Here is a 12,056-nt window from a genome sequence, read left to right as displayed (position 1 = left end):
CAGTGGACAGCAAGCTACGTCCTGTACCGCCTGATCTGAGGCGCTGTAAGGACTGTGCGGTTCAGTGGAATCCCTGACAAAAGTACATAAACCACAAGAAAACAGTGACCAATCCTAAGGGACATTCTACCAAGCATTAGCCACCACTCAGTGACAGGAGAAAATGCTTTAAGAACAGAGGAGGACTAAAGCTAGAAGGTGGTGGGGGGCTCATATCTTTAAGCCCTGCGCTCTTGAAACAAAGGCAGGAGAATCTCCTGAGTTCAAGGCCAACCTAGTCTACAAAGAGAGTTCCAGGACAGCCAGGGCTACACAAACAAATCCTGTCTCGAAAAAACAAACAAAAAATTAAGAATTCAAGCTTCCTACTAGTACTGCAGCCCATCTTGATGCCACTAAAATGCTCAATCATAGTAAAGAATGAGTAATACTAAAAGCTAAAATACATGTCTGAAGACGTGAGTCATGGAGGTGGCTGTAGGCATGGATGCAAAGGTCATACTAGTGCATCATTTCTAAGGGATGCTGACATACTGGGTAACTGTCTTATGCCTGCCAGATATTTACAAAGATCCACCTTAAAGGTGTTGGTTGCAGGACGTAAGAGGGCAATTGCACATGAACTCACAGTAATTGCTACAGTGTGCACAAGAACCATGCAAGCTCAAGCCAGGCCGAATCCCCGAAGAGACAGGGAAAGAGGCATGGAGGGAGCTATTGGCTCTGGTTGTTGCTGGAAGAAGGAGAGTGAGTCAGCTTTCTTTCCCATTTTTGTTTTTTTTGTTTTTAGACAGACTCTCTTTACATAACCCTGCCTGTCTGGAACTATGCAGACCAGCCTGTCCTAGAACTCAGAGAAGCCTCTGCCTTCTATGTGCCCCCATGCCGGTTGACAGTTAAGTTTTCTGTAATGGTGTGACACCTTGTCTATCAACTACACTCCAGTACAGGTCCCATAGCTCAGCCATTGCTATCTGAAGCAGGGCAGCTGAGACTTCCTGTCTTATCGACCTTCATTAAGGTTGAGCCTGTTGAGTTCTCTCATGGGAAAGGGAGATCGCCGGACTCTGCCCTGGGACTGCAGCCACTCCCTCCTACCTAAACCTCGCACGCTAGCGTTTGTGTCTCGGCTGCACCTGGTCTTGGGAGAAGCTTAGAGTACAATAACCAAGGCAGGACTTTCAGCAATACAACCACTCTGCCGTAACCAGTGCGTCTGCAACAGAGCAAAACAAATTTACTAGGTCAATAGGGTAGACTGAGGGAGCTCTTCCTTTGGTTATCTGTGCTCCATCTAGGGTGAAGAGACGCTTGTTCACATCTCTCCTAAGTTCACATATTAAATCCTTTGAGTTTCCCTGTCCCCTGGAACTCGGTGGAACTGTCTTCATTCAGTCACTCTTCTCGGGTCTGCTCCATGACACTGGGCCTGGAGCTTAGGAATTCCTCTCCTTTGCCAGCTGTCACCAGAGGACAGTGCACTGACACTGAAAGATACCGGAAATAGAAAGGCATCTGTTCCTATGTCCCAGTCTATCTTATTTATTCAGAGATGGAGCCCAAAGGCCCACGTCAGAGGTCCAGGCCACTTCCCATGAGAGGTACAATGGCTTTAGCTGCATCTTCAGGAAAACATCCTTCGCTCCCTGGCATTTCCAGACAGCTCTTCAGTGCAGTTCTACAGCAATTCCAGAGACCCTGAGTTACACCCAGCTCAACACGCAGTGACCATGAAATGCTATGACGTGCAGGTCCGTCAGCCCAGTCACCCTGTCTGACATGGCAGACTCCTATTGTAGAATCTATCCGTAAGTGCTGCAAAGAGGCTGACTTTCAGCTTTCCGTGTCCCGACCTTACTGCCTCAGTGTCCAGTCTTCCTTGCCCAGAGGTAGGTAGCTATGCTTTGGCCCTGCTGCTTTTCTGGGTTTCTTGAGGGTACTGCAGAGATACAGACGTTCTATAACCTTCAGCTGAGGTGAGCAGTGCCACACAAATATAAGCATTCAACAAAAAATGAGACGAAAACCCATTTATTGATTGTGCTGTGTGTGTCTGTGGAGGTCAGAGATTAATTTGTAGGAACTGGTTTTCTTCTTTCACCATGTAGTCTCAGGGCTTGAGCTCAGGTTAGGCTTGGTAAATGTTCCTTTACCCAGAGCCATCTTAACAGTACCCAGCATTTAACCTTTACGTGACGCCAAAATACACTATTCAGTTGGCTTTTGCTATACGCCAGGACTATTCAAATGAAAAGGCGCATGGTGTGGTGGAGGACTTGCTGAAGGAGGCAGAGGCAGGAGGAACACGAGTTCAAGGCCAGTCTGGGCTATACATGGGCTGGGGACATGGCTCAGTTGTTAAGAGCACTGATTGCTCTTCTAGAGGTCCTGAGTTCAATTCCCAGCAACCACATGGTGTCTCACAACCATCTGTAATGGGATCCGATGCCCTCTTCTGGTGTGTCTGAGGACAGCTGCAGTGAATGCACATATATAAAATAAATACTTTAAAAATTAAAAAGTAATCTAATTGGTCTGAGGTTTCTCAGAGGAAGCCCTTCAATTTAGTTGGAGTGAAATCACTGATTTTACCTAAATTCTTTAGTTGATATTCGCTATACTAAATGTCATAGCAAAAGACAAAGCCTTGCTGTATAAAGATACATAAATGCCAATAATATAACAGTAAAATCCAATTTTCTATGGATAGGTAAAAGAAATGAATTTTAGACTTTGAGAAATTACATAATTATTAGAAGTAAAGCCTTATCAATTTATTTAGTCATTCAGTTAAGTATTTGTAGCATTTTTATTCTAGCTATAATACACCGTGGACAGCAGAAGAAAGGGTACCGCCTCCTCCTCACTTCTCTCTAGTGGGAACACGGCAAGTGTCTAGGGTTTCAGGAGTGTAACGGAGTTTATCTGAGACAGTGGGGAATTGCTCTATGCTGCTGTCTGGACTACACCAATGAATTTATGTAATAAGGGATGTGGACTGACCCTTACTTAGGATATAGAAATGCAGTGATGTCCACTGTTAAACCAAACAACTCGACCACTTAAATAGCAGAAGACTCTTTTCATTGAAAAGCAAAAGAATACATCTGAAGTGAAGCCAAGGAAACATCGATTATATTCTATATAACCTGACAAAACTTAGAAGCAACTCATCTACTGAAGAACCTAAAGAAATTCCACTACAAAGTTCCGGCCGGAGGTGGCAGTGGTACCCGACTGCACTCATTACACGCTCTGAAACAGCACAATCGCACTCACATCAGACCAGGTGGGTCAGACTCTGGACAGCTTCTCCTGTGATCAGTCTCTGGATTAAGGTGCCACCATTTCCTAATTACCGTGAGAGCTCTAACTCGTTATTATTTCACTCCTGTCTCTAAGGTCTTGATTCTCTTCCCACAGAGGCAACCAAACAGTATGGAGCTTGAGAAGACGGTGGGCGTAATAAGAATTGCAGAAGGACACTGAGATGCTGTAAACACTTATAACTGAAGTTATGGAGGTATGTAAAATAGGTACACTAAACCATCTACTGACAATAAGTTATCAAACTATCTTATCACAACTTTTTTATACATTATTTTTACTATTTATTAAAGAGGGAAACACACTTTTGGGTAGGGATGGGAAGATGGCTCGGTTGTTAGAAGTGCGTGCAGTAAGCAAGAGGACCACAGTACAGACCCCAGAGTCCATGCACATGCCATAAATCCCAGGTCAGTTGGGTGGTGCCTGTCTGTACTTCCGGTTTAGAAAGGCAGATGGGTTTCTCAGAGCAATCTGGCTAGCAAGACCAGACAGAATCTGCAAGCTCTAGGTTTGACTGAGAGGCCCTGCCTCAGAGAATAAGGTGCAAGAGCGACTGAGGAAGCTTCCTGACATCACCTCAGACCTCCACATGCACGCCCATGAACACACGCACACATATATGCACATGCAGAAAAAAAAGAAAAAGAATTTAAAACAATGGACCTTCAAGATGGCTCGGTAGGTAAGGAAGCTACTCAGACTCAAGACTGGAGCTCTGGTCCCTAGACTCACACGGTGAAGGAAACAGACCACAACAGGCCTCCATACATGCAGAGCAGTTAGACCCACACATATGAACAAATAAACGGAATAAAAATTTAAAACGTACTTAATAAGATAGATGTGGCCCTTAAATCTTGGCTGGAGAGCTGGCCCTGCTGGGTGTAGTGTGTTTTTAATGTTTTTCTGAAGTTGACTGATACTTTGCTCTTTTAGTTATCAATGCAAGCACACAATATATGTAAAGACACATGAGTATTTATGGGTGCTTCAGAAATTGTTGAAAATTATGTCCTAATTCCAAGCACGATTCATGTAATGACTTTCTAAGATCAATAACTTAAATCAAATATTTAAACACAATACAATGAGAGACATAATTTGATACACACTGAGAAATGGTGGTAGAAATTGTTGTTGTTTTGGTTCTTAAAATCACTATGTTTCTGTAAGAGCAGAAATCTTTGTATGTGCAGTGAAAAAACACTGCAATTCATTAAATACAACTGTCTGGAATCAAAGCCAAAGTGTTCAGACAGTGGATACTGTGTGTTTAGAACAAGGTTCCAGTGAAGTCACATACTGAAAACACCTGCCATTTGTGTGTTTTATGTTTAATTGTCCCACCCCCCAGGTGCTTAGAAACCTTCTATTTGTGGCCTTTTCTTTCCTTTTCTTCCTCTCTTCTTCCTTCCTTTTCTTTTCTTTTTCTTTTTCTTTTTTTTTTTAACAATCCCACATCCAGTTATGGTCTCATATGCAAGACTGTATGAGGGCGCCACCCACAGCTGAGCTGGTCTACTGTGCCTTGTTTGTACTGTTAATTAGAGAAGTTTAGACCTCTGGGTACTGGAAACAAAGTAACCTCTTCTACCTAAGATGCCTCCTGTGGGGTTGGGGGTGAGGGTGGAGGTGGGGTGGTGTGCGTGTCCAAGGACTCCTGCAATGGCTTCCCATAGTCCTTCAGATAAAAAGTCCTGCTTATACGGCTTAGGGGATTTAGTGACATTCCAGGTCAGGGCACACACCAGTCTCACAGCGCCTGCTTTTGCTGAGTTAAACTTTCTTGTAGATCTCTGAGCAGATATTCCAATTACCTATACTCCTTTTCTGCCAAATGATTGCCAAGCAGTTCCAGGATGACCATTTCTTTGTCATCCCTTCAGGAAACCGGAAGCATGCTGGGTGCTCTTCTAAGACCCTCCAACGGTGGGTAGCCAGCTTTATAACAGTGCATTAAAACTGCCCTCTGCTGTCAGACTTCAGTAAGCTGTCTTCCTAACCTCATTCCTTGCAAACGGCCCTGGTACACAGGATTTCAATAATTACGAAGGAAAGAAAGAAGGGTTACAACCTGTCAGCTGCTTTATGACCTGGATGTCTACTGTTGACCTGCACGAACCATTGTGACAAGCTGTTGGTCACAAGGGAAACAGAAAAGAGTGGGACACCATTAACACGAGTTCTCCATTTTCACTGGAAAAATCATTTATTGTGATGAATGTAATCGAAGGCTATCACTAGAAAGTCCCAGATAGATGCCAGGGACTCAAGAGGTTTCCAGGACCCAGGAAGGAGGTCTGTAGCCAAAACACCCGACAAAGAGAAGATACAACCCCTAGAGACCAGATCCAGTGGATAGGCACCGCCCCCAGTTGAGGGATGGGGCCACCCACCAACCTCAAAAATATTAATCCTGTCAAAAGGAAATGCAGGGACAAGGATTAGAGCAGAAACTGAAGGAAAGGCCATCCAGAGACTGCCCCACCTGGGGATCCATCCCATCTGCTGACACCAAACCCAGACACTGTTGCTGATACCAAGAAGTGCTTACTGTCAGGAGCCCGGTAAAGCTGTCCCCTGAGAGGCTCTGCCAGAGCTGGACCAATACAGATGCAAATATACACAGTCAAACATTGGGCTAAGTTCGGAGACCCCAATGGGGAAGTTAGGGCAAGGATGTAGGAGCTGAAAGGGTTTGCAACCCCATAGGAAGAACTGGGATCACTAGGATGGGAGCCCCTTGGTCTTGTGGAGGCTTGATGACCCAGGATAGGTGAATGATAGGCCACTGAGGCAGGAGTGGGTGGGTGGGTGGAGAGCACCCTCAAAGAGGCAGGGGGAAAGGAGGAGAGGATGGGGGGCTTGTAGAGGGGAAACTGGGAAGGGGGATAACACTTAAAATGTAAATAAATAGAAATAAAAAAGTAGAAAAGTTAACTTTAGATGTTTCTACTTAAAGAAAGAAAGTGAAGGCTATTCCCATGATTATACTAGGTCCACATACACAGTAACATACACATAAAATAAAGCTGTGACCAAATGGTGGAGGAGCATTAATAGGAAAATACATTCAAATTATTGCTCTAGAGGGGAGTTTTCAAAACACAGCAACACTGCATGCACTAGTTTTCAGCCACTGTAAAGGAAGGAATGTTCACCGTAGGAGCAAAAGCATAAAATCCCAGGTTTTCAATTAGTCCAAAGAGCAGACCAAGCCGACTGCTGTCAACAGAGCTTATAACTGCTGAGGGCTTGTGGGAGGGAATTGAACTTAGTTCCTGGACAGTGAGTGTGTGTCATGGGCTGAAGTTTTTTGAGTTAATAACAGATCATGGAGTGTGACTAAGGTGGCTCTGTGTTACAGAGTTTTAAACTGGAGGGGTGGGAAGTCGGTCAGTAGTGGAGCACTTGCCTACTGTATTGGAAACTCAGCGCCAGCACATCCCCCACCCCGGAAAAGTCAATTTATTATCCTAGGTAGTTTCTGATGTTAAAGTAAAATACCACACGGGGGACCAACCTAAGGTTCTGAATAGGATAGAATTCAATATGCAACAAGAAAAGCCGATAATGAACAATAAATTTGTCTGGCATAGGATTAACAAAAATGTCGGGGCTGCTCTTATAGGGGGCCCAGGTTCAGTTCCCAGCACTCATGTGGTCCCTTAGGATTACCTGTAACTCTAGTTCCAGGCCCAATGCAGTCTTATGTAAATTGGGCATCAAGTTTGTATTCAATGTACACACATACATGCAGGCAAAATATTCATATATGTAAATGAAAATAAATCGTTGAAAAAGTTAACAGAAAGTCTATATTGCATGAGAAGTTTTTTCCAACTCTAATCAGATGTGGTGTGAGGTTGGAGTCAATGTTTGTATAAACTGTTATATCTCAATAATAACATTTACCAACCTTTAATCTGTAAGGTATGCTTTTTTGTTTTGCTTTATTTTAATGTTTGAGTTTTTCCACTAGAACAAGGAAAATAAAATACTGCTTTTAATTAAAAACAAAACAAAACTAAAAACCTAAACACTGAAATACTTCTCTCTCTATAAAAATCTTAGTGAGTATTTTCAAACTTCCAATGTTTTACCAGACAGTATTTATCTGAAAGTAGGGTACTTAACATTTGCATCCTAACAGTTCGGGTTTAGGAAAACTTGTTTTGCTGAGTAGGCGGGGTCCACTAAAACATTAAGGTTTCGACTTATGTAACAGTAGTCATTAGAGCTGATAAAATCTGCAACTAACAACTGTTTAACTTTTACAGTTGATATTTTCTAGGCTAGGGGGTGTGGATCTCACAGTAGGACGAAGGACGACTCCACCCTTTCCAACAAAGAAGCGACCAGGGAACCCTTTGGCAATAAAGGTTAACAAAGGTGCCTCCAGGGGGAAACACAGGGTGCCCAGCACCCGCAGACCTCAAGGCCCCTTCTCCACCAGGTGGGCAGAGGCGTGCCCCGAGCCACGCCCACACGCGTCGCCAGAGAGACCTCCCGCCACCTTCCTCCCAGGTCGTCCGGGCTCCCGCCAGCAGCCTGGGGTCTCCGGTGCCTCCACCTCCCTCCCAGGGGCGTCTAGGGCGGGGCGGGGCTGAGCCGTACCTGCACGAACCCCGTAAGGGTGCTCTCGCGCGCGGCTGCTTTCACGCGTCCGTGATGCCATGCCGCTCCTGCGCCTGCCAGGGCCACGCCGGCCACAGCCGCTGCCAGAGGGCCGCGACTCGGCACAGCTCGTCGCCCCGCCGCAAGCCCGCGCCGCAGCCTTTCGCCCCAGGCCGCCAGCCGAGCGCTTCTTCCCGCAGCCGCCGCCATCTTTGCGGAAGCGCCCGAGCGCCGCGCCCCGCCCCCACCTTTGGTGGCCAGAGGACGCGATAGAGTTGAGCTCTCGCGAGAGCTCATCAACCTCCACCATGTTCTGCGCGTGTGTTGCTAGGTGTGGCTGCTTTCTCGACGTTCAAGGGTGGTTTTTGAGGTGACCCTCGGCTCAGGTGACAGGTTCCAAGGCAAAAGACATGAATTAGCTGGTAAACTGTCCAAACAGGTCAGGGCACCACTGTGGCCTGAGAAAGGGGCTGTAGGAATGGCTCAGTGGTCCATAGTGCTTGCTCCCTTCCAGAGGACCACAGTCGGATTCGGGAAACTTAAGGCCACACATAACTCCAGCTCCAGAGGATCCAGCGCCCTCTTCTGGCCTCTAACATTACCTCCATGAAATTAAAATAAAAGAAGGGTAATAGGTACTGGGTGGAATGTATCAGACAAACTAGATTAAGAATAGGGAATTAGAAGAGTGATGATAAGTGTGGGGTCAAATTAGATTTAGCATGACTTTTTGGTCGGTAGATTTAAACACAGCACCTCTGGCTCTCCCTCGGGAAAGCCTATGTCAGTCTTAAATGGGCACTTTTAGAGCTGGGAAGGAAAACACTTCTACCAATAATCCACAAAGGGTGCTAAGTATAATCACGGTGGGCATGGCGCAACAGTAGAATTCCATCCTCAAAGAGGCTTGGGTAAGGGACTGAAAAGTTCTGCATTTTTAACAATACTATATTTGCCCTATACGTGCCTGGCTGTATTGAGTTGCTTGAGACAGTTGGTTCAGTGGACAAAGGCACCTCATGCCAAGCCTGACTGCCTGAGCTGGAAGTCAGAGAAGAGACTCGTAAGAGTTGTTTTCTGACCTCTGGTCTGTGCAGTGAGTTCCAGGCCACCTATGGGTAGATAGTGGAATCCTGGGTCAAGAGGGAAAAAAGGAAATAAAGATTATGTGTACACGTTCACCCTTACAGAACTCCACTTTTACAGCTAAGTGAGCTTTACATTTATTTATTAAGACTTATTTTTTATGAATATACATGTGTGTATATTGTATATATATACATTGTGTATATAATGTCACATATGGATGGGTGCCCTCAGAGTCCAGAAGAGGGTGTTTGAACCCCTGTAGCTGGAGGTAGATGCCGTTGTGATCAACCTGATATGGGTGCTGGGTATGGAACTCTGGTCTTCTGGGTAGAGCGGAAAGCACTCTTAACTGGTGAGCTGTCTATTCAGCCCCTAAGTTTTGGTGTTTAATTGAGGTAAAATGTACACAATGCTAGCATTTTAACATCATTTGGGTGTGAAGGTCAGTGTTGTTAAGTCCTATGCATGTTAATTATGCCACAACCATTGTTTACCTTGGGATTTTTTTAATCTTGCAAATCTGGCAAACACTTTTCAAGGGACTGTCCCCGTGTGTCTGCTCCTCCTGAGCTGCTGGTCTTTCGTTCTCTTAAATAATGTCTGATCCAGACTTCTGACAATGATTTTCCTCAGATCTCCCAGACAGAGCCGCTGTACTGTAAACAACAGCTATTTACTGTACATTCCCTTTAAATTTTGTTCTTAACAAAACTTTGACTGATCCCACCTGGGACTAATAGTAGGCGCACACCTGCTCCATGCCCCATGTCACCAGGGCCCCACTTGTCTTCTCTATGGCAGATGTGGAACAGGACCTCAGGGCTGGTTGTTCTTTTGGTGGTAGAAAGGATTTCATCCCGGCAGGAAACTTGGCTTCGTTCTGAAGCCTGGGATCCTCAATTCTTCCTCACCCCTGCTGAGTAAACTTAATTATCTCCTTGTTCAACCCCTAACTGGCTTCAGTCATTAGAACCTTTATTTGGGTGTGTAGCAGTTTGATGGCCACGTCAAAGGTGCCAGAACTCCTGATGTACCGCAATGGCCATTTTGAAGGGTTAATGGAATAAAAATAAAAACAGCAGCGAAAGCTGCCGTACCAGATCTCGTTTGACAAGTTAAAGGGAGCCACTTGGCTTCTTGTCACCCATGCTGTCTTTGCTTGCTTCATCCCAGTCAGTATGTTCCTTCTCCCAGGTGCCTCAGCCTTTCCCACGCGCCTTCCTAGCAGGGAAGTCAGCAGACCTGTGAGCCAGGCCTCACTGTTGGAGTTCCGGCCCTGCCGGTAACATCACTGTGATTTAGGGCACCGAGGCTCAGTTTCCCATCTGTAAACAGCCCTCTCAGTTTCAGATGGGAAATGAAATGGGATGACTTACAGGAAGTGATTAGCCAGATGCCTGGCACATGGTGCACTCTCGACAGATGGGAATTTGTCCCAAGATCTGGCTTACTCTTGCTCCGTGATCACAAATGAGCTTGACTACATGCCCATGATTCCAGTCACTAACCCATATTAACCCGAGACTTCCTGCCCTTTCACAGCTCACCTGGTGTGCTTCCTCAGGTTCAGTCACAGCGCTGCTAGACTTACTAGTTCTTGACATGCAGCCTGCTGTTCTGGATTGCTGACCCATGGCTCGTTTCTGACTCTTGGCGATTCAGTGAATTTCTAGGACATGTTGGGACACAATGGATATCTTATCTTATAGCGTAGTCTCACTTTCCAGAAACCTCTTCATCTGCTTCAAGCTGTCTAATTTGCATAGCTCCACCACCTACTTAGTGGAGTCAATATCTACTACTCAGCCATGGCCCCAAGCCGAAGATAGGTGCACACTCTTGTTACTTCACTCAACATATTTAAAACGTTGTTCCCCCCACGTTTTGACAGCCTCATAGTTGAGAATGTCTTCGTTTCTTTGTGTTCCCGGCACGTAATAAACTGTCCAGCACACAGTAGACATCCAGTCAACAGACATATGGGGAATGGATATAAATGGCTGATGAGATGTTGGGCACCCATTCTGAGTCTGGGGTGACATGCAGACAGTCTATTACCCTTTTGCTCTTATTTTTTCAAAGCAAAGGCCCAGTTAGAGTTGCGGATTTTACTTTAAGGTGGGAATCTTTGACCTTGCTTGGAAAACTGCTTTGTAATTAGATTGTTTTCATATTGCAGGTCCAGCCCCCTAAAACTCCCAGTTAAGAATTAGTATATTCAAACTTTTCTTTTGCAGAGGAAACAAAGTCTTTTAATAAACCCGATCTCTAGCCAGCTCACCATCCATTCTAAGTATGAAACTGTCCCTGGCAGCTGCTGACTATATTGGTCTTTTGGGGCCCTGGCTTTGTTCATTTCTTCATTCCCAGCTGTAGAAAAAGCCCTGAGCTGGGGTGTATTTTCAACCATGCAGTTTATAAACCAATCCCCAAATAAGGGACTGCTGCTTCTTCAGCTCTAACACACAGTCTGCTTTAAAATGATAATCGGAGAGAAACAGAGTAGTACCGTGGATGGTTTCAAGATATTGTTCTTAACTCTCTTACTCGGGACTCTTTCTCTGGAGGAGGGACAAAAGTGTTATGGCAGAAAAGACTATCTCACCACTGGTAAGACTGGGTAGATTTTTCAGTAGTGCCAGATGGCCCTTTACCGTTGGGCTGCAAGCAGAGAAAGGGTGAGGGGTAAAATGTAGCGATGACCACATACAATGTGTGTTTATGAGGCTTCCAGTAGAAGGGCTGGAATTGACCTAAGTGACTGGGGTAGGGGGAGAGGATGCAACAGTTTCCAGAGTGTGCTACTTAAAAGTTTGATAGATCGGGGACCTGGAGAGATCGCTCAGCGATTAGGATCGCTGGATGCTCTTGCAAAAGACCCGGGTTCGGGGCTGGAGAGATGACTCAGTGGTTAAGAGCACTGACTGCTCTTCCAGAGGTCCTGAGTTCAATCCCCAGCAACCACATGGTGGCTCACAGCCATCTGTAATGGAATCTGATGCCCTTTTCTGGTGTGTCTG

The 12,056-nt window shown here is 45.5% G+C and overlaps 1 protein-coding gene across 2 annotated transcripts in view; it reads right to left on the bottom strand.

Moving 5' to 3' along the window:
* The window catches only part of Micu2 (mitochondrial calcium uptake 2), a 78,819-nt gene extending 70,637 nt beyond the window's left edge, over window positions 1-8,182 (bottom strand). For both annotated transcript variants that reach the window (XM_032918366.1, XM_032918367.1), the window contains exon 1: window positions 7,948-8,182. In XM_032918366.1, coding sequence (XP_032774257.1) covers window positions 7,948-8,157 — 210 coding nt within the window. In that variant the 5' untranslated portion in view covers window positions 8,158-8,182. The remainder of the gene's footprint in view (window positions 1-7,947) is intronic.
* Window positions 8,183-12,056: the final 3,874 nt, after the last annotated feature.

This window comes from Rattus rattus, chromosome 12 (genome assembly GCF_011064425.1).
Source record: "Rattus rattus isolate New Zealand chromosome 12, Rrattus_CSIRO_v1, whole genome shotgun sequence".
Lineage (NCBI taxonomy): Eukaryota > Metazoa > Chordata > Mammalia > Rodentia > Muridae > Rattus > Rattus rattus.
Note: the sequence above shows the minus strand (reverse complement) of the source record. Positions and strands in the feature narration are given on the sequence as shown.